Consider the following 23,703-nt stretch of genomic DNA (forward strand, 5'->3'; position numbering starts at 1 on the left):
AAAGAATCATCAAAGCTAGATTTAAAACTAAATACAGAAATGTGACTATAATAAACATATATGGACCAAAAAATAATGCAAAAACAGAAGAGAAAGAAGACTTCTATGATATGCTGCAAAAAGTAAAGATATGCTTATTTAAGTTAAGGGATATTACATCCCATATTGTTTCTTAGCCAAATAAGAAACTCAAAGAGTTTCATGCCGAATATAGAAACTATATAAAGTTCGGCGATTCCAAGCATAAGCAAATACCTGGATAGTGCAACATCTGACCCATTTGGTAGTGCAACACTGAAGTAACTCATAGTAAGGGTGGAGCAAGCTCCGATCACTATTCTTGGTATTTACCCATAATGTGAACTTAGTTCCTAGGAGCTGTATTACTGTTCTACATTATGAGAGAAGGTCACTACCCAGACCAGTTTCAACCTTTATTGAGGTCTCATCAGTGAGTAGGTAGACCTAGATAACACTAAGTTTGTAGCCAACAGAACTTACATACCCTACTATGAGAATTGCCAAGAAGGTGCCCTAATAAATTACTAATTATATGAAGAACCAAAGGCTTCAATTTGGCGACATGAACTTATTTAAGTTAAGGGATATTACATCCCATATTGTTTCTTAGCCGAATAAGAAACTCAAAGAGTTTCATGCCCAATATAGAAACTATATAAAGTTCGGCGATTCCAAGAGAAAGCAAATACCTGGATAGTGCAACATCTGACCCATTTGGTAGTGCAACACTCACTGATGAGACCTCAATAAAGGTTGAAACCGGTATGGGTAGTGACCTTCTCTCATAATGTAGAACAGTAATACAGCTCCTAGGAGCTAAGTTCACATTATGAGTAAATACCAAGAATGGTGATCAGAGCTTGCTCCACCCTTACTATGAGTTACCTCAGTGTTGCACTACCAAATGGGTCAGATGTTGCACCATCCAGGTATTTGCTTACACTTGGAATCGCCGAACTTCATATAGTTTCTATATTTGGCATGAAACTCTAAGTTTCTTATTCGGCTAAGAAACAATATGGCATGTAATATCCCTTAACTTAAATAAGTTCATGTCGCCGAATTGAAGCCTTTGGCTCTTCATATAATTAGTAAAGATATGCTTTTAATTATAGGTGACATGAATGCAAAAGTAGGAGATAGTAACGTGAGATATGAACAAATAATGGGAAAAGAAGGTTTAGGAAACAGTAAATGAAAATGGGGAAATTCTATGACTTTTGTACTTTCAGTGATATGATCATAGGAGGAACCTTATTTAAACATAAAGACATCCATAAACAGACTTGGATATCACCTGATAAGAAATCCAAAAACCAAATAGACCCCATTTTAATAAACAGACCTTGGAGAACCACTTTGATGGATGTAAGAATTTGGAGAGGTGCAGATGTCTTTACAGACCACTTATTGATTGCAAAAATAAAAATGAAACTAAGAAAAATATTCAAAGGCAAGAACCAAAGAATGAAATACAATGATACAAAAGACATATATAAAGTAACAATAAGGAATAAATATGGAAGCCTTATAGAACAACATAAGGAAATAGACATTGAAGAGAACTGGGGAAAAATAAAGAATATATTTAATAGTACCGCCGAAGAAGTTCTGCGAAGGCAGAGTAGAAATCACAAACAATGGATCTCTAAAAAAATCATCAAATTATCTGAAGAAAGAAAAGCTCTATGGAATACACTTATGCAAAGTACAGAAGAAAACAAAAGAACAGGATAAATGAAAGATACAGGCTTAAAAACGGACAGGTAAAAAAAAAAGTGCAAGGAAAGATAGAAACGTTGTCCTGGAGGAAATGTGTAAAGAGGCCGAAGAAGAAGCAAGTAAATTTGAAGAGGTTGTTTGAGATAACAAGAAAGTTAGCTGGGAAGAGTTTTAAGAAAGATGGACCTGTAAAAAATAAACAAGGAAAGTTACTCACAGATGAAGCAAACATAGAAAAGAGATGGGAAGAACATTTCCAAGAAATTTTAAATGAAGAAATAGAAAAACCTTAGAACAAGAAATACCAGAAACACCAGAAGAAGAAATACTTAAAATTGATACAGGAACTATAACTATACTAGAAATAACTCAGGCAGTAAAGAAAACAAAAAATAATAAACCTTAGAACAAGAAAGACCTTATTTATTATTCATCATCTCATCTGATTGGTAATGGGTTGAGTCCACTAAGAAGAAAGATTCTCAACTATCGCGATCTTTAGCCATCTCAATCATGACTCTATAGCTGGGTAGATGTGAATGTTCTTTCAGCAACTTTATCCAAGTACTTCTTGGTCTGCCTCTAGGTCTTTTTCTTCCGATATATCCATTCAGAGCTAAATATGGGAGTCTATGAGGGGCCATTCTCAGTTGATGCTTAATGATTGTGTCTATTATATTATCTGGGAAGTCTAAATCTGTTCTGACTTGATCATTAGTCTTGTTGCATCCAGTGGGTGTTATTAATTTTTCAGAGGCATTTCATTTCAAATGCTTGAAGTTTCTTGATTGGTTGTTGAGTTAATCTCCAGGCTTCTGAAGCATAAGTAGCCGTTGGGATAATAATTATTTTTATATAATTTTAATTTTAGACTCGTTGGAATTTTTTTATTTTTCCATATTTTGTTTAGTTTATTCATGTTGGTCCAACCTAGGTTTAGCCTGTTTTACTGTTTCCATATTGTTGAGGTTACTAGATATAAGACTGCCAAGATAAACATATTTATTAACTTGTTCCAGCAGATGATTTTCAAGATTTATAGAAATATTTTCTTCTTCTCTACCTATCTTCATTATTTTTGTTTTATGAAGATTTATTTTCATATCATAAGTTTTACAAGAGTCATTTAAAATATTAATAGTTTTTTCTAGCTGTGGTTTAGAATCTGCTAAAATAATGATATCATCAGTGCATTTTATGTGATTAATGCTGGTACCATTGATTTTTACACCTGGTTCATCAGCTATGGTTTTACAGACTTCTTCTAGGAAGAGGATAAAGAGTTGAGGTGAGAGAGGGCATCTCTGCATTACACCTTTCTTGACTCTGAAATTCTCGGTTTTAATGTTGCTTGTTTTAACAAAAGCTTTGGTGTCTCCATAATAATTTGTAATAAATGTTAAAATATCAGAATCCATTTTTACGTTTTTTAGGATGGTAATCAATTTGTTTCTATTAACTGAATCAAAGGCTTGCTTAAAATCTATAAAAAAAAACAGTATATGGGCAGGTTGTATTCCCAATATTTTTCTGCTATATTATTAATGGTGAAGATATGGTCTATAGTGGATCTATGTTGCCTGAATCCTGCTTGGTTTTCCTCTATGATTTTTTTCTGTAAGCACCTGTGTTCTCTTTTGTATAATTCGAATAAATAGTTTATAACTATGACTTAAAAATGTTATGGGTCTGTAATTTTCACATATTCTTTTGTCTCCTTTTTTGTGAATTGGTATAATAATTCCTGTTTTCCAGTGAGTTGGAATTACTCCAGTATAAAGAATTTGATTAAATAAATTCATTAAGAAATTAATGGTTTCCTTGTCACCATATTTCATAGATATTTCATCTTTACCCATAGCTTTTGAAAGTTTCATTTGGTTTATTGCATTTATAATTTCTGCTGAGGTTATGGGCGGTGCCTTTTCATATATCAACTTTTCTGTTATACTTTCCTCCTCCTATTCTTTTTGAAATAATGTTTGATAGTAGTCCTTCCAAATTATTTTAATATTTTGTATTGACCCAGTTTCTAGATTGTTTTATATTTCATTGTTAATGGTTTATCTTTATAGATCTTAGTTAATTCTTTGATAATTTTGTGTACCGTTTTATTATAATTTCTTTTATTAGCTTCTTCGCAGAGTTATGCTTTTTTCTCCAACCAGTTATTTTTGGCAGATATGCACATTTTATCAATTTTGTTTTTAAGATTCTTATAATGTTGTTTATTTTCTTCTGTATTTTTTATATTTAATATATGCTTTGCTGTTCTTTTTTCTTCTAAAGTATTTAGAATTTCAGGGGTTATCCATTCATGATTTGGTCTTGATGTTGTACCAAGTATGTTTCTCGCAGTACTTGTAACAACGTTTTTACCTTGATTCCATGTATTTTTTATATTGTCATAGGATAATCTTCTAAACTCATTTCCTATTAGTGTCTGATAATTATCTTGCATAGATTTCTCTTTCAGTTTTGACAGGTCCACTTTGTTGATAGGAGCTCGTGATTTACGATACTTGAATTTTAGTTTAATTTTTGCTGCTAGCAGTTCATGGTCAGTGTCGAAGTCTGGAGTTTTTAAAGTACTAACATTTTGCACTGATGATTTCCAATTGTGTTTGATTAGAATGTAATCAATGCAGTTCTTTGTTGTACCATCTGGTGAGGTCCATGTGTATTTATGGGAAGGTCTATGGAAAAAACGGGTGTTACAGATAAATAGATTATTTGCTATACAAAATTCTTTCACCTCTTTCATTTCTGTTATCAACTCCGAACCTGCCAATAACATCCTCCATGCCTAGGGTGAACTTCCCAATTTTGGCATTAAAATCTCCCATCGTTATTAATATATCTTTCTTATTGCTCTTGTCTATTAGATCTTGTAACTTATCATAAAAGGTATCGATTTCTTCATCTTCATGCGACTGGTCGGGGGAGTAGATTTGGATAATTGTAAAGTGAACATTTTTTTCTTTACCTTTTAATCTGATAGCAATCATTGTTGGGACATGTGGTTCTATGGCCATGACTGCATTTTGTAACTATTATTCACTAAAATGGCGACTCCTTCTCTAGTACTGTCCTCTCTGCCCGAGTAGGATAGTTTTCCTGAATTTAGATTTATAACTCCTTCTCCTGTCCAATGGGTTTCAGCCATTGGACAGGAGAAGGAGAGATGCGAAATTCTATTGGCTGATTACATACTAAACTTCTCGGCTTCTCGACCTGTCCAATGGGTTTCAGCCATTGGACAGGAGAAGGAGAGATGCGAAATTCTATTGGCTGATTACATACTAAACTTCTCGACTGCTCCCTGTGATCTAGGATCAGTCGCGTCGGTTTCCTCGGACACAGTAACATTCTCTTGACACAGTGGAGATTCCTGATTCGTAGGGTTGAATGGCAGAATAATGCAGCCGGTTTGCCACTCCTCTGCTGCATCCTTTGGTCCACGACTCCTTATTCTTTATTCGGAGCAACCCGTTGGGGTTTCCCTCATCCGCCACCCGAGGGACGCGCCTGGTAGGAGTCAGGTCTCTCCCAGATATTTATTAAAGTTTCTTTTAATTAATATTCCAGTATACATTGTGAATTCCTTAAATAATTTAATAGTCATGTGTTGCCAACATATAAGCCTTTCTACAAGAAAAAATAATAAAGCAGCTGGGAGTGACAACATACAAGCTGAACTACTTAGAGCAGATATAAATGCTACTGTTGAAATGCTACACCTGCTATTTAATTGAATATGGGAAAAGAAGGAATGGCCAGAAGACTGGAATAAAGGCCTCCTGTTGAAATTACCTAAAAAGGGAGATAAAACTTTGTAAAAATTAGAGAGGGATTTCATTTCTAATATCTCCTACTACTGCCAATTACTTCATGGAGCACTTCTAACATTTCACCCAGAACTAACCTTTGGTTCAGATACATGGACAACATTTTTGCCATATGGAAGGGCACTTCAGAAGAATTACAACAGTTTCTCTCAAAAATAAATGCACTTCATCCAAGGATCCAGTTCACCCTAGAAGTAGAAATAAATAAGCAGATAGCCTTTCTAGACCTCTTAATTCTTTGCCAACCAGATGGTAACCTACAATTCACAGTTTATAGGAAGGAGACTCATACAGGCCAGTACATTCATGCTGAATCACATCACCATCCCAGTGAAAAGGCAGGTACTATAAAAACACTGGTTCATAGAGAGCATTGCTTTTGTTCTTCAGAAGAACTATTACAAAAAGAATTACAATATATTAATTCCTCCTTCATATCCAATGGTTATAAGAATTCCTTCATAAAAAGAGCTTTAAGTAGTTGTGCTTCAGCATCCTCTTCAAATACAGAAGAACCTATGCATATACCTATCCCCTATGTGCAAGATGTTAGAGAATGCATAGCCAAAGTGTTAAACCACTAAATATTTGTGTGGCCTTTCGACTCATCAGAAAAATTTACACATTCTTCATGTGTCCAAAGGACAAGCTCCCACATCTCAGCTATCCAGGTGTCTACCAGATTCCCTCCTCTTGTGGGTTATCATATTTCGGACAAACAGGAAGATATGCTCTCATTCAGTTAGAAGAACAGAAGTCTTATATCCAGTATACATTGAACATGAACAGTCTGGACTTGCAGAGCATGCCATCAACACTAGACAGAGTTCAGTGGAACAAGACTAAAGTCATTCACAAAAGTCGGTTCCTAATGGAACGGCTGATCCCAGGTAGATAACTTTATCTACTTGGGATCAGTGATTAGCACACAAGGAGGAACCAAACAGAACATACAAAATAGAATCCAGAAAGAACAGATTGCATTCAATATGATGAAGAAAATTTGGGGGTCCAAAAAAAATAATAAAATTAAAAACCGAAATTAGGCTCTTCAACACTAATGTTAAACCAGTTTTACTATACGGAGCTAAGACATGGTCACCAACAAAGGAAAACATAAATAAAATACAGGTCTACATAAACAAATGCTTGAGGAAGATGCTAGGAATATACTGGTCAAATAAAATAACAAACATAGAACTTTGGGAGAGAAGAGGTCAAACCAGCATCAGAAATGCTAAAAGAAAATGGAACTGGATAGGTAACACAATCAGGAACCCACAAGATATAGTAAAACTATATCTTGTGGGGATATTTCAGAAAATAGTTGAAAAGTCTCATTGAGAGGTAGTGCATTGTAAATAGGGATTCTACATCGAAGCTTACCATAAGTTGAGTAGATTGTATGTAGACATTTTTTAATTTGTCTAAGAAATCATAACAGTTTTTTAAAAAAAGAGTGAGTGAAAGAGCACTTATAAGCAAGTCTCATTGTTTTTTTTCAAAAAAATGCTTTAAATTCCTTACACAAATTAAAAAATGTCTGTTAATTTCAAACCAAAATATATGGCAGTATATTTAATAAATAATACTTTTACCTTGCGTTTTCGTGTATATATATTGCATGGCATTGTATGGCACAAGTTTCTTTTAAAACTAGAATTGTTAGCATTAGTGAAACATCGGAATCACATATAGTAACTGGGATTGAGTGTAATGGATATACTATTTTTAGTACATGACAAAAGAGATAGGAGAGGTGAGGGGAATACTATTAATGATATCAGACAACTTAAGTCGTTATGGCAGAAACATAAGAAAACAATAATGCTAATAATGTTCCATTTAGGGTGAATTTGAGGTTATCTAGAGTGAATTGGAGGCTAACAGAATGAAAGATATAGTAGTGTGTTGCTACAGACATGGCAGCTCTGTTTCAGAGTACAAAGAAATGCACTGCCAATTTAATTATATGCGTACTAAACAAGCGATCATTATGGGTGACTTCAATTATCCAAACATTAATTAGGGAAAAGAGAAATATCATGATAGAAATGAAGAAGAATTTATTGAATTGTTAACTTTCTCAAGCAACACATGAAAGAAGGAACTCAAGGTCAACGAGTATTAGATTTGTTCATAGCATCAGAAGGTGGTCTCTGTTAAGAACATGACTATTTTATCACTAGTTAGAGAGAGTGATCATGTCATGTTTTTTAAAGAATATCTAATTATGTTGGTGTTTCCATTAGAGCAAGTTACATGCTGCACTACACAGCTGGAAATTATGATCAACTTAAGAGAATACTATCTTTAGTTCCACAGTATCAATTACAAAATAGAAAAAAAGTCAGCGATGCACGGAAAACTTTGTAAAAGTTCTTAAATTAGGCAGTATCTGAATGTATTTCTAGTGTATGAATAATAAATAGGTCGAGAGTGAAATGGAGGTGCAACACAAGAACACTTGTTTTGCTAATTTTTCCTCTCCCATTCTATTTAAACGACCATACCACCTGAGATTAGCTCTGCTAACAATGTCAAGTTTTTTCCTAATATCTTCATTTTTAATATGTTACTGCCATTGATGCCATCTGTTCACACTCCTAATCTTTCTCAGGAGTCTCATATCTGCAGTCTCCAGTCTTTGGTTCAAGTGTTTTACTTCTAACCCAGCTCTCAGATCCATAAGTTAAAATTGGTTTTAAAACTGTCTTGTATACAGCTAATTTAGTGTTTTTTGACTAATTTCTCTCTTATTCCATATAAATTTATTCAGTGACGTCCTATAATACCAGCTTTGTTGATTTTTTTCTATATTTAATTTACCATCTTCGCTAAAAATAGTGCCTAGGTAGCCGAACTGTTTTACTTGTTCTATATGCTCCCCATTCACAATGCACTTTCAATGCTTCTGCTTATTTTCATTGTCTTTATCTTGCTATTGTTGAACTTCATACCATATCTATTACAACAGCATTTGCCACTGACCCTCCAAGGTCTGGTTCCTGTTCTCAAACTCTTTCATTTTTTTCTTTAGTAATCTTTGTGTATTTTAGTCTACAGTTCACATCTGAGAGTGCTCAACTTTTATTCACTTTAAAACTTTCTTACATGTTCTTATTTTCAATATGAAATTCAATTTCATCCTGCTCAAGACTAAATGGTGATCACTTCCAATTTCAAATCCTTTGTACACTCTGGTGTCCTGCACCAGGGAGAAAATATCACTATCAACAATAACATAGTCAATGATACTTTTTTTATTCCTCGGCTCTTCTCTCCGTGTGAATTTGTACACATTTTTATGTTGGAACATTGTGTTAGTAATAACCAGTTTACGTCCTGAGCAGAAATCCAACAGGTATTTGCCATTATTATTAGCTTTGCTCTTTTCTCCAAATTTTCCCAATATATTTTTGTATGCCTCACAATTATTTCCTACTCTGCTATTTAGATCCTCAACAAGGATCAACTTTTCCTTTTTCATTGTGTCAGATGCTTTCTCTAAAGCTTCAAAAAATTCCTCCACTTCTACCTTAGTAGAACCTTCTGTGGAACCATAGAACCATAGGCATAAATAAGTCTCGTTGTCCAGCTTCCCATTCTGATATTTGTCCACATCACTCTACTTGATATTGCTTGCAATTCAAGAAGATTAGCCTTGTATTTAGTGTTGAATACTATGGCTACTCCTTCTTTCCCTGGATTGTCATTGCCTGAATATAATTTTGTATTTATTATTCAGAAAGATCTCACCAGTTTTGGTCTTTTTTGTTTCAGTCACCCCTTATTATGTCGATCTGGTACTTATCCAATTCCTCAGCATCTTTGATTTTTTCAAGAAAATGTGTCAAATTTTTGATGAATGATCTAGAATGTCCAGTAAATGCAGTTAATGAATGTGACAAATATTTAGCAATTCAATAAGCAGGAGAGACAATACAATTCACGATGGGTGTTACTGGATAACCTTCTTTATGGATTTTTGGGAGTCATATAAGCGAGGAGTTCTTCCAAAATGAGTGTGCAGTTTATCCATGGTGTTTTGATACCAACTGATAACTCCATCAAGCAACTTATTTAGTTTTTTAATTTGCGAATTTGTAGGATTATGATTGATTTCTTGATAGGTGAAGGTATCTTGTAAAAGGCTGGTTACTTTTCTCTCATAATCAGTCTTATCCACGATCACTACATCTTTTCCTTTATTTGTACTTTTAATTCATTAAAGTTATTACTGTTGGTTTTAGAAGTGTTAAGTTATTCATTTATTATGCCACAGGTACCTCTAAAGATTAGACTTATTAATCCTTCAAGGGGAAGAATTTACTAAACAAAAAACAGGAAAATTAGGAAGGTTATCGACATTAGGAAGGGTATAACAGGAAATGTGGAATTGTTTGCCAATGATGGAAAGATAGGCAGGGCAATCAGGGATGTTATTATTATATTGTAGCATTTACAAAGTAGGTTGGAAATTTGGGCAAATGAAAATAGCTATTAGTTAAATGTTAGTAAGTGTAAAGTTAAGCACTTTCCCATGATGAGATTGCAGCATATTATATTAGCACTGTTATGCTACAAGAAATTAATGAGGCCAGGGATCTTGGCATAATGGTGGATAGGAATTTGAAGTTCAAAGGTCACATAGCAAAAGCTCCAAATAAAACTTAGAGGATAATTGTGATGCTAAATGAACTGTGACATGTAAGGATAAGAATTTTGCCACTTTGTAAGGCCTTGATAAGACGGTACCTGAATTATTGTGTGCATATTTGGTCTCTGGGTTCCTAGAAAATAAAGAAGCTGCAGAAAGGTTGCAAAGTAGAGTTACAAAGATTATATCTAGATTATGGGATTTAGATCATGAGGACAGATTGTGAGTATGTAGATTACAGACTCTGGTAACCAGGAGAAAGAGGGGGTGATAGGATCGAAGTCTAGAAACTTCTGAATGGGTGCTATAGGATATCGTCTGATTAAATTATTCATTATTTAATCAGACATTGTGGGGAGCGAACATGGGACCATCTAGGGATAAGAGGTTTTGCCCTCACAGAACAGTGTGCGAGTGGAATAGTTTGCCTTTTGGGGTGGTGAGTGTGAAAAACCGGTTCAAACTAGATGAATTGGGAAATTTATAGCCTCTTTCAATGAATTCTTGACTCCCTGGAGGTCTGAGATAATAATAATAGGTCTGAAGTAGCAAGCGGTTTGGAAAAAATTCCATATTTGGTCTCTATAGTAGAGCTCCTGGATTAACTAATCCTTAGCCCATCTATGGCATTAATATGACAGGATATGTATTGTTGTATCTTCTTCTTCTTCTTTTGTCATTGCGTGTTGTCACTTTCTTGTAAATTTTTTTTTATCTTAAATCCTTGTCGTACCAACTAAGCCTGAAATCTCTAACCTATCTCTCTGGGGCTGCTTCTCTATTCGGAACTCTGACAAAATTTATTTATTTTAGCTGCGCCAGCCAGAGTCCTAGTACAGAAGAGTTCTTGTACAAAGAAACTTTCCCAGAGTTTAAGTATTACCTAATCTTATTAAAGTATTAAGTGCCCATAGAAACTTCAACATTGCAGTCATGGCAATGTTGAAGTTTCTGCAGTCATGGCCTAAACTTTCTAAACTTTCTTTAATTCCCCCTTATTCACAGGTTCGAACTTTAGCGAGTGGTAATTTCAATCTCATGCTCAGACAGACTCAGACTTACATAGGAAAAACATGTTTATTAATTATCAAGATTACATACATTAAGCTTCCACACATCAAAGATATGTCATATCAAAATTCTAATTTACTAGCTAAACAATAAGGAACATTCCAATTACCAAAATACTCTAATCTCACATCTCTAGGTTAAATAAGTACACATTCATCATAAAACAGTAGTTGAAATTCTAAATAAAACTTGCTAACAAAGATCAATTTACATTCAACTGAGTGTTGCATGCTCTCATGCTTTCAGACTACTAGATCAATATGACTAGCACGTATATTCAAAGCTAATCAAGATCAATACTAAAAAACAAGTAAAGCAAGGCAGTGGTAATCAAACAGGCAAGTTATTTATACACTCTCATGATTCATCTAAATCACAAACATGGTTCCAGATATCAAATTAATTAGAGCTACTAATGACCCATACACATTAACTAGGGTTTAGACAACCTAAGAAAGTAGACTACCAGTCCAATTCAATCAACTTAACTCATGAAACTGTCTCTAAATTCTCACTATCTTCTTTTCTAATCTCTGTCCAATTTTTTACTAATAGATAATACAAAAAATGAAGATATTGTACGTTACCACCTTGTTAGACGATTTCTCGATCCTTCCATCTGTTCTTTGTTATGGATTGTCCCCTTTTACGGTGATCTGCCGCCATGTGGAGTCACATGCTTGTCCCGATTTTTTCTTTGTTTCCTCTGAGCTGACGAACATTTCGCAACACTGCTTTTAACACAAATTTCTTCAAAGGGAATCCTTTGCTGCCTTCTCATCGGTTAGAACCAGACCGATGGCCGAAACTCAAAACAATGTCGTCATCTCGTGCTCAACTTCTTCGATTCGCGCCACTCAGCAACTAGAAACACGTTGCCGCCATGCCATCGTATCGGATATCAGCCATGCTGACCCTCCTCTGAACTACGAACCATAAGCTCGCTGCCGCCCTGTCGTCTTATCAGATATCAGCTGTGCTGACCCGCTTTGGAATTACGAACCATAAACTCGCTGCTGCCATGCCATCTTATCAGATATCAGCTGTGCTGACCCGCATCGGAATTACGAACCATACACTCGCTGGCGCCATACCGTCTTATCAGATATCAGCTGTGCTGACCCGCTTTGGAATTACGAACCATAAACTCGCTGCTGCCATGCCATCTTATCAGATATCAGCTGTGCTGACCCGCATCGGAATTACGAACCATACACTCGCTGGCGCCATGCCGTCTTATCAGATATCAGCCATGCTGACCCGCTTTGGAATTACGAACCATAAACTCGCTGCTGCCATGCCATCTTATCAGATATCAGCTGTGCTGACCCGCATCAGAATTACGAGCCAGTAACCCACGTGGGGGGGGGGGGCACACACGACTGGGGAACACCACAGGAACCAAAACCAAAATGTAGAGGAAACTAAGTGAGAGCCTCCGGCCCCGTGAGTTCATTTTTAAACTCTTCTATAGCGCCCTCTTCCATACTCTAAGCTTGTCTATGATGTTTTCCAATTGGCTGTCACCTCCTTGCTGAACGAGGATCGCTCTCTCCGGGGAATGCAAAATTCGAGCGCCTTCCACGAATGCCTACTCATCGTTCATTACGTCATCTTTGGTGGTCACACAGCAACCTTTGTACTTTCGTTCGCACGACAATACGCGATTTTATACATGGTATAGTTTAATATTGGTGCTTTTGAAAGTTTAAAATTTCCATCTATTTTAGACAATACTTTAAACATAGTACAATCTAATACTTATTTCCTTCTTCAATTTCATTTTAATTTAGGATTCAATTTCTTCCTTTATTTTTAATTCCTTTCTTAAGCAAAGTTAACATCTGCATTTTTATATATTATGTCTGTTTTGCCAAGAATACAAGTGTGCTTTTTCTTGATATGGTTGTTCTTGCTAAATCTTGAATGGAGCAGTTGCAGTTCTATTCTTGATAGAACCATCATTCATGATCTAACAATATATATATATATATATATAAACACACACACAAAATAAATCAAAATTAAATAAAGATAACTATCCAGCATGATTTTCTATCAAAGTAAAATTATTTTAAAACATTTGGATATAAAAATTTTATACATTTTAGAACCTTCTGTCCCAAATTGAAAGTAAAAGGATTTGTAAGGAAGAAATAGAATATATAGACTTTGTCTTAACCATGGACATGCTCCTGGGATTACAATTTTAAAGAGTCTCCAAAAGTTAACCATTACAATTTATTATCATAACAAATATTTCTCATACTTCTTTTTATTTTGTTTATTACTGTGGCAGAATATATAAAGCATTGTAATGAACTGTGGGAGAAAAAAGAAAAGGGGAAAAGAAGGAGCATGGAGAGAAAAGTAATAGCAGCATTTATTTACTTTTCATAATGAGTGTAACATAAGATATTAGCATATACCAGAGAGAAAGAGAGGGAGAGTTACAAATATGCCAAACAAACAAACCTGCTATAGCCTTGGTCTGTCGAAAAACTACTTCCTCTGTTTTTCCAGCTTCTCTTTCTTCAAGTAATTCTCCAATACAAGCAATCACTTTCAGGCTTTCAGACAGAGCATGAGCAACTTTATCAGCAATAAGCTAAAAAATAATAATTTTACTAGTTTGAATGCATTAAGCAAAAATCAACTTATAGCAATTCATGAAGGTAACTATGTAAGAAGGCACTTCATACAATTTTGAACTGCATGCAGCTAATATAAATTTCGCGATTCAATTTCCACAAATCAACAGACCACCTCTAAAAAAGCCTGCCCAAATGTCATAATGCAGTTATATGAAATTTTAAATTAGGACCCTTGTAACCCACTAAGCAATGCTTAGGAGTAGGAAGTTTGGAAAGCACCAAAAACCAGCAAAATTGTCTCAAAGATGAAAACAGTGCTATCTGCTAATGCCTTATTTCTTTATAGGGAGTAGATTTTAGCTCTAACTTTTGGAAAATGAGTGGAGAGTCAATTTTTCCCATTAGTCAATCAGAGGTAGCTGGCCCAAGACAATCACTAATTTTAAGTGGAATCCAATGAAGAGACTCAGACAAGTGCTGCAATCTTGCAGTCCCTAACCCTGTCAAAATATGTTATTGCCTGAAATAGTGTAAGTTCCAAGGTTGATTTTACAGGAAGAAAAACCAGAATGTCTGGGAAACAAAAAACCCGTTTACGCATTCCAGAGATTGAATAATTCAGGAACCTGTCAAAGGCAGGCTCAGAAAATGTTCCTCTACTCAGCAACTAGAATTGAAGCTAGATTGTTTTTTGGGTGGCTTAGTGAGAACACATGAAAACACTGTTTTTTTTTATTTTTAAATGTAAAATTTTATATATTTTCTTGACTTGAGGTGTGGCATATATCTGAACAGCCCCACTTTAAATTCATTCAACTATGCACTCTCCATTCTTACTGTGTTAACAGTAGGGGTGGAGAGTGCACAGCTGATAGTTGAACATAGTTTGTGGAGAATGCATATAGAGAGAGGCCACTAATAATTCTTGTTTAAATTTTTTTTTATACACTTTCCAATCATGGCCTTTTGTTGCTGTCTCCAACTTCCCTGAAATTTTCTGTATTTGAAGTTTTTGTGAGTTGAAGGAAAATCATTTTCCTTCAACTTGCACTACAAATCTATCCCAACAAGTTATATTCCAACTTTGATATTACTTGTTACCAAAAACTAAACCTTTGAGTTTGGAACTGAGGAAAAAATAAAAATTCAAGTAAACAAATATTAAATCAAATGATAAGAGGTCTAGATTTATAGACTTCAAAATGGCTATTAGATTAAAGAATGAAAGTGGAACAAATAAAAACATAAAAACTTCTATATCCATGGCAAGTATTACAATGATGATAATTCTCTCTCTATTTATAGAGACACTGTACAGAAAGTGATTGAAATAAAAGCAAGGATGTATAGAACAACGTTTTTTTAATTGCTTCCCTCAAAATAGCCAACAAGAGTCCACACAATAGTGTTAATATAAACTTTGGAAAGACTCAAGCTCATTTGTGATGTTCAGTTTAAGTTCACTATAGCAAATCAGTAACCTTTCAGGCTAAATTTCAAACTTGGGAAACATAAAAGTAAATCTGCTAGTGCCAGACCAAGAAAAGGATATGCGCTGCATCCCCCCCCCCCTCTTTAAAAAAGATATACAAAATGTAATTCTGACTCAGCCTGTGGTACTTGCAGATCTTATTAATTCCTAATTCATATTTAGTTCATTTTATATCATATATTAAGTGTCAATCAACACTAGCAAGCAAATTGCACACTTTGTTAATTCTATGTTGACAACTGTTTTCGATTACCCACGGTGAGGATCATCTAATCATCTCTATTCAATTGAAAATGCAAACTACTGAAATACGTTTCATGGTCAGTGAGAATTTTTCAAAATTCACTCAAAATTTCTGGATATCTGATGAGATAGTAACACAAGATAAGCTAAGCATATCCATATTAAATGACAATGCAATCCAAACTTCCTGCAGTTAAGACTGCAGGAAGTTTAATGTATCTATAGCAACTTTTCACAGAAACCTACTCGAGTTGCTTCCTCCCCCCTACTGTTACTTTCTTGCCGCACTATGTATATATAACTTTTTCTGAAACAATGAAATCATCCTTCTTCTATAGCACACAAGCTCTTTAATGGCAGACCATGTGATTTTAAAAAAGTTTAGAAAGTTATATAAATTCCTGACATGTACACTCAAAAGGTGTACAGGATATTATGCTAGTACTACCTTGAAAAACTTACATCATTACTAATTTGCTATCAACAATTTTCCACAAAAACAATTTGTTATCTGTCCAGACTCCAACATTATCAGATCTTATATTTGTCTTCTAAGGCACTTTTTACTGTATCAATCCTGATACAGTCCAATCCACCTATATCGTGGTCTAATTCTAGATTTTTTCCACTGCCAACTGGGCAGAGAACACTTGTTTTGCTAATCTTTCCCCTCCCATTCTGTTTAAGTGAGCATACTAGCTGAGATAAGCTCTGCTAATCTCAGATAGTATGGTCACTTAAAAAAGTATAGAATATCTGAATGTCAAGCTCTTTCCTAATATCCTCATTTTTAATATATCGCCATTTATGCCATCTGCTCATGTCCCTGATCTTTCTCAGGATTCTCATATCTGTGGTCTCTAGTCTTTGATCAAGTGTTTTATTTCTAACCCAGCTCTCAGATCTATAAGTTAAAATTGGTTTGAGCACTGTCTTGTATAAGATAATTTAGTGTTTTGCTAATTTCTCTTATTCCATATAATTTAGTCAGTTGACTTCCTACTTTCCATATTTAATTAACCATCTTCACTAAAAATTGTGCCTAAGTAGATGAAATGTTTTACTTCTATAGGTTCTCCATTCACGATGCAGTTGATATTTTCAATGTTTCTCCCTATTTTTATTGCTTTTGTCTTCTTATTGCTGATTTTCATACCAGAATTTACAACAGTTATTCAATTTCGTCAAGGAATCTTGCAGACTGCTACTGGATTTACTTAAAAGTATAGCATCATCTGCATAAAGAAAATAACTGAGATTAACATCTCCAAATCAGAGGATATCAAGATGAATAACAGAGTAGATAATGTACATCCTTGTCAGACACCAGATTTAACATTAAACCATCTTCCTGTACTTCCTTCAATTCTAAATGCTGACTTACAGCTCAAATAAAGATTAAGTATTGATTGATATAATTCTCACTTGACACCATATAACTATAGCATTTTGAATAGCTTTTCTCTTGGCACCTTGTCATATGCCTTTTGCAGATCTACAAAACTTAAATACAGATCTTTGTTATGTTCCCAAGATTTCTCAACTATTTGTCAAAGCGAAAATATCATTCCGACAGCCTCTATTTGGCCTGAATTCAGCTTGTTCTTCAGCAAATCTACCCTTCAACAATCCTTCTCAACCATTTCTCAAGTATATTTGCATAAATCTTACAAGGAACACACAGTAGTGAAATACCTCTGTAATTCCCATATTCAGTTTTATTTCTCTTTTTATATATCGGTACTATGAGAGCTTTATTCCAATCATCTGGAATTCATCCCTCTGTTCAGGCCATCTGGACTATACATTGCAGCCACTGTAATACGTTCTACCTCTATACTTGAGCATTTCTGGTCTAATATCATCTACTCCAGCTGATTTTCCACATTTCAGGCTTTCAATGGCTTTTTCTACTTCAAGTATGGATATGAATTCCTGATTGCATGCCTGTTGATTTTTTTTTTTTTACTACTGTACTGTCACTGATTGTTTCATTTAGCAATTTTTTGAAGTAAATTACTCAGATACATCAAGGATATCTTTTTCTCCAGTTTTATCTCACTTTTATCATCTCTTAATTCTTTTTATGGCAATCTTTCCTCCATTTCTGAGCTTTTTCATCAGTCTCCAGAATATTTTGTCACTGTCCTGATATTTTCAATGTTCTTAACCAAAGTCTTCCCATGACTTTTGTTTAGCTTTTAGATTTGTCTCTGTATTATCTAAGAGCACAATCTGACTTATTTGCCAGGAACTTTTGATATGCTTTCTTCTTTTCCTTCACTGCCTCTTTAGCTTTCTGCATCCACCATGGAGTTCTGATTTTTCTATCCTTACAGACAACCTCACAACATGCCTCTCTGGCTGAATCAATGTTTTCTTCAGGGCTTGGCACTGAATCTTCAAGGTTTGGTTCCTGTTCTCAAACTCTTTCATTTTTCCTTGAATAATGTTTGTATATTTCAGTCTACAGCTCACATCTGAGAGTGAGCAGCTCTCAACTTTTATTTGCTTTAAAACCTTTTTACATGTTTTTAATTTCAATATGAAATTCAATTTTATCCTGCTCAAGACTAAAAGGTGATCATTTCCAATTTCAAATCAGAGTAGGGAATCATTGTCAGACATACAAAAATATTTTAGGAAAATGTGGGGAAAAGAGCAAAGCTAATAACAATGGCAAATACCTGTTGGATTTCTGCTCAGGACATGGACTGGTTATTACTAATGAGACTTTCCTTATTCCATGCCTCTTCTTTCATTGTGAATTTATACACATTTTATGTTGGAACATTGTGTTAGTAATAACCAGTCCATGTCTTGAGCAGGTATTTGCCATTATTATTAGCTTTGCTCTTTTCTCCAAATTTTCCTAAAATATTTTTGTATGTCTGACAATGATTTCCTACTCTGCTACTCATTGCAAAGGTGGAGCAAGCTAACATCACTCCTATCTCAGTATCTCCCATAATGCAAAACACATCTCCTTGCAGATATGTATAATGTTATGCATTAAGGGAAGGGCCATTACCCAGACATGTTTCGACCTTAATTGAGGTCTCTTCAGTGGGAGCCAGGCCCAAGTGCAGATATTAGGCAGAAGCATTAGCAAGGTCATCTCTACCTATAGGAGTTGCCAAACGGTGTGCCACCTTTTTATTAAATTACTCTGGATTTAGAGAAAGATGTTGAAAGTTTATTTTTCACTTGGTTAGACTATAATAAATTTAGTTTAATCCTTTATCAAAGTGTGAGCAAACAAAGTTTGCGCCTGAAAGTATCTTCAGGACTGGGATAAGGTAGTACAACACCGGGCAACTCGTTGCAAAGGTGGAGCAAGCTAACATCACTCCTATCTCAGTATCTCCCATAATGCAAAACACATCCCCTTGCGGATATGTACAATGCCAACTCCTATAGGTAGAGATGACCTTGCTAATGCTTCTGCCTGGTATCTCCACTTGGGCCTGGCTCCCACTGAAGAGACCTCAATAAAGGTCGAAACTAGTCTGAGTAGTGCCCTTCCCTTAATGCGTAACATTATACATATCTGCAAGGAGATGTGTTTTGCATTATGGGAGATACTGAGATAGGAGTGATGTTAACTTGCTCCACCTTTGCAACGAGTTGCCTGGTGTTGTACTACCTTACCCCACAAAGTTTGCACCTGAAGATACTTTCAGGCGCAAACTTTGTTTGCTCACACTTGGATAAAGGATTAAACTTAATTTATTATAATGAAGAACTTTTCCTTTTTCATTGTGTCAGTTGCTTTCTCTAAATCCTCAAAAAATCCCCCCACTTTTACCTTAGTAAAACTTTCTGTGTGACCATAGGCACAGACAAGTCTCATTGTTCAGTTCACCATTCAATATTTGCCCATATCACTCTACTTGATATTGCTTGCCATTCAAGAAGATTTAGTCTTGTATTTAATGTTGAATACTATAGCTACTCCCTTACCCTGATTGTTATTGTCTGAAGATAAGATTTTGTATATCACCCATATTATGTCGATCTGTCAGGATTTGTTCCAGCAGTTGACTTTTTGCTGTTCACCCTGGTTCTCTAGCAAAAACAATGGAAGGAGAGGAACCTTGTTTAATCGGGCGATGCCGCAGACAGCATAAAACTGCCAAGTTGTATCATCATTTTATTTGCGGTTTAAGCCAATATGATTACAATTTGGTCAGATAAATCTCAAATTGCCGGCCCACCTCATTTGTTCAATATCCAGATAGATACCTAACAGGGAGCGATACGAGGTGGTGAGGATTAGACATTAGGTCAGAAGTCCTGGTCAGTTCTCGGCATTCCTTTAAAGGCTATGTGAAGGTCTCTCAGTTACACAGCTTGGAATCTTAAGAAAGTTATATTCCACCTTTAATCATGTCTCAGCACAGTTGGATTTTTTCTTTTTTAAATTTTTTTTCATACCCATCTATTTCTTTCTTTCTTTCTTTTTTTTTTGATTAGATCACTTGAAGAGAATAGGAGAAGAAAGATTAGCAAAACAACTGTTTGATGTCAGGATAGGAGAAAAAGACCAAAATGCATTGGTGCATTAGAAGAGCCATAGAAGACTTGACAATATTGGAATCCTGACTAAAACAGACTAATCAGGAATAAAGTTGTCAATAGGAAGTTAATAATATAAACTTTTCATTATTAATTTTTATGGCTATTTTGACTATTTTTCTTTTTATTAATACTCCTTTTACGTCATTGCCTTTTTTACTCAATTTTTAGAGCATTACTGATGTTTTAAAGAGAGATACATGAAGAATATAAGAAACAAATAATTTTGAACATACCTTTGTATGATGTTATTGGTTGTTTTCTTATTGAGTGGCATCCAGCATATGGCAATAAACATTTATATTACTGCTAAAGTATGGCTGAAAGGAGGGAGAGGTTTGGAATGTGGAGATAGAGATGTGGGTAAGACGAAAGTATGTGAATTTAAAATCTGGGTATCAAGGTTGGGCTGTGAATTCTTTGGGAAAAAGGTGAAAGAGAAATTTTTGGGGAAAGGAGGATAGAATATGACGATACAAGTTAGGGGTGCAAGTAATGGGGTCCGAGCCATTTCGATTGTGTCTTTGGAGCTCATGGAAAAAGTGGAGGCTATGTCATGTTAGCTTGGTGTTTTTGTCATGAGCGTATCAATGTTGTTTTCTATTAGTCAGAGTCGTGACCTAATTTATATATGTTTTGGAGCTTCCAACTCTTAGTGATTATATAGGAGTGGTGAACATTTATTGAGTTTTTCACATTTTATGGCTATTGTTTCTGATATTTTAAGCATTGTTTCATTTTCCTGTATGTCTACTGTTACGGCTTTCTTGATTTGCTTAGTATGCTTCTGTTCAAGAGTGTGGACTGCTATTTCTGTTTTTCCTGCATTTTGTATTCCGTTTTTCTTTTCATTATTACGTTTCTTATTGCTTAAATGTTCTGGAAATGATATGTTGCAGTTAGGGAAGTGTTCCTGTAGTCTTGCCCATAAAGATCTGATCATGGAACCTGTGTAAGTGATGTCACATTCTAGTTGGCAAGAAAATTTGTATACTACATTGTGGTGTTCTAGTATTTCTTGTGTGTGAAAGATTTTTGAAGGTTTTAGAAGTGTTGCCAATTGTTGGTTCATGGTGAACACTAATTTGTAATCTGTGTGTTTAAAACTGTATTTGTAGGCTTTGTATGTGTTCTGAGTGTATGGCAGTTTAATGATTTTTTATTTTGGGAAGTTTGCTTTGGTTATTGGATTGTTTTGATGGAATTTTGTTGTTTTGTTGGCATAATCTATTAGCTGTGTTGGTTAATTTCGGTTTCTAAAAATCTGTTAATTTCTTTATTTCTATGTTGAGATAATTATGTGTAGTCGAAAACTTGTATGCATTTATAAATTGTGCTGGAATGACTGATTTTTTTGATAGAATAAGGATGATATGAGTTAAAGTGGAGGTAATTTCCGACATGCATAGGTTTGTGGAATATTTTTATGGCTATTTTGTAGTTTGCTCTAATTAATGTCAGGTTTAGGAAATTTATTATGGATTTTTCATGCTGTTTCTATAAGTGTACTTTAGTCTGATGCTGAAGTTGTTAAGGGATGCTTGAAAAGTGGTGATGCATGTCAGTTCTCCAATGCATAGAATATTGTCAAAGTAATGGCTGTAAAAGATGATGCTGGGGGGGGGGGGGGGACTGAACGTGATAGAAATAATTCAGCTCCAAACCACTCCCTTTTTCCCCACCACTCATAACACATTTAAATGCTAATCACATGACACTCTCACCAACACAAGTCTATGACATGATCTCACAGCACACAATCAACGATTGCATCAACTTTACAAAAGTATACAAAAAACATGCTAAAATACAGCACACAAAAACTACACATTAAACTCCTTAAGAATTGTCTAAATCATAATATCACCCCAAAATTCGCAACAGTACTCAGCAACAAAACAATTCCTGGAAATAAAAGAATCTGTCATCATGGTGAACATCACCAGAACACTTATAAAACAAGCCCTAAATGAGATTTCGAAAGTAAAAATGGACATATTTATACATTCACCAAAAAAAAACATTATTAGGTCCAAATGAATGGACACTCTTTTCAGAAAATATCTAATCACATATCAACAATTACACACAATTAATTGAAACTTGTCATGCAAAAAAATGGACTACCCTAACATACCCTATAACAACAAATGTGCAGCTACCAACCCTTCGGATAACACCAACCTACATCAAATAATTCAATTATAAATCTATCAAATTATAATCTCACACCCGATGAAATTACCATTCTAAACAAGGTCTAAACTTCGCAACCCCCCCCCCCTCAAAATATGTGCCAAACAAAAACATTATTATCGAAATCCAAGCCAAACTAGAAACAGACCCCAAAAAAAAGAACGATATTTCATAAAATAAACATCTTAAATAGCAAAATAAAAATACAATCCAACATTACTTCTTCTTAAGGTTCGTGAAGCTTAAGAAGAAGAAGAAGTAATGTTGGATTGTGTTTTTATTTTGTTATTTACTACAAATCAACAAAATGCTCTGATATCAGGGAGTCCAAATTTTCAGACTACCTATGGTCCAAAATATTAGCAATTTAACTGAATTGTTTCTATCACCTATAGAAAAATAACAGATATACTGAGATAGTAATGGGAGATATGAATGCTAAGACAGGGAAAGGAAGAAGATGATCTGGTAGGCCCCTTGGAGCTTGGGAAAAAGAAAGGAAAAGGGAGATAGATTGGTGGAGTGAGTTTAGTGGAAAACACAAATTGATAGTGACTAAAACCTGGTTTCAACAACATGAGAGAAGACAGTATACTTGAAGAGCACCTGGACAGAGAGAAGTGAGAAATCAGATTAATTACATACTAATTAATTCAAGATATAGAAAATATAATAAAAAATGCAAAAACTTATCTTGAAGCAGATTGCAATAGTGACCATAACCTGCTCACAATTAAATTAAAAATCAGATTAAAACAAATAAAGAAAATACAACTAGAAAAATAAGAATTGATGGACTAAAAAGAAAAGAAGAGCCTATGTAGCTCAGTAGAAGTGGTGCTTGCACTCTACGGGGCTTGACTACACAAAGAAAGACTTGGTGGTTCAAATCTAGTCGCTGACTAGAGGAAATTTTCCTAAGCCTTTTTTCGATTGGTTCCCAGGTTAGTCGACCTCTGACACAGGCAAGCGGTTTTTTTCTCCTGTAAACTCAAAAAAAAAAAAAAAAAAAAAAAAAAAAAAAAAAAAAAAAAAAAAAAAAATCAGCCATCGAACCCACACTATTTTCAGACATGAAGAATATTATGTTAGGATTAGGGACCATGAGATGGCGGCACTTGTTAGCCTCCTTCACTGCGTACCGATTAATTAGTGATAGCATTGGACCAGCTATCTCTGATTGGCTACCAGTAGAAATTGAACTGCTCACTCAGTCTCCAAAAGTTAGATAGGGGTAAAACGGCCTCCCTATACAGAAACAAAAATACATTAGCCGAT

At 34.9% G+C, this 23,703-nt stretch overlaps 1 protein-coding gene across 1 annotated transcript in view; it reads right to left on the bottom strand.

Moving 5' to 3' along the window:
* The window catches only part of Tpi (triose phosphate isomerase), a 280,832-nt gene that overhangs the window by 115,691 nt on the left and 141,438 nt on the right, over positions 1-23,703 (bottom strand). Inside the window, exon 5 of the mRNA XM_090406467.1 lies at positions 13,798-13,930. Within this exon, the coding sequence (XP_090262593.1) occupies positions 13,798-13,930 (133 nt within the window). The remainder of the gene's footprint in view (positions 1-13,797; positions 13,931-23,703) is intronic.

Source organism: Typopeltis vanoorti, chromosome 1, assembly GCF_054136105.1.
Source record: "Typopeltis vanoorti isolate ZY-2024b chromosome 1, IOZ_Tvanoo_1.0, whole genome shotgun sequence".
Taxonomy (NCBI): domain Eukaryota; kingdom Metazoa; phylum Arthropoda; class Arachnida; order Uropygi; family Thelyphonidae; genus Typopeltis; species Typopeltis vanoorti.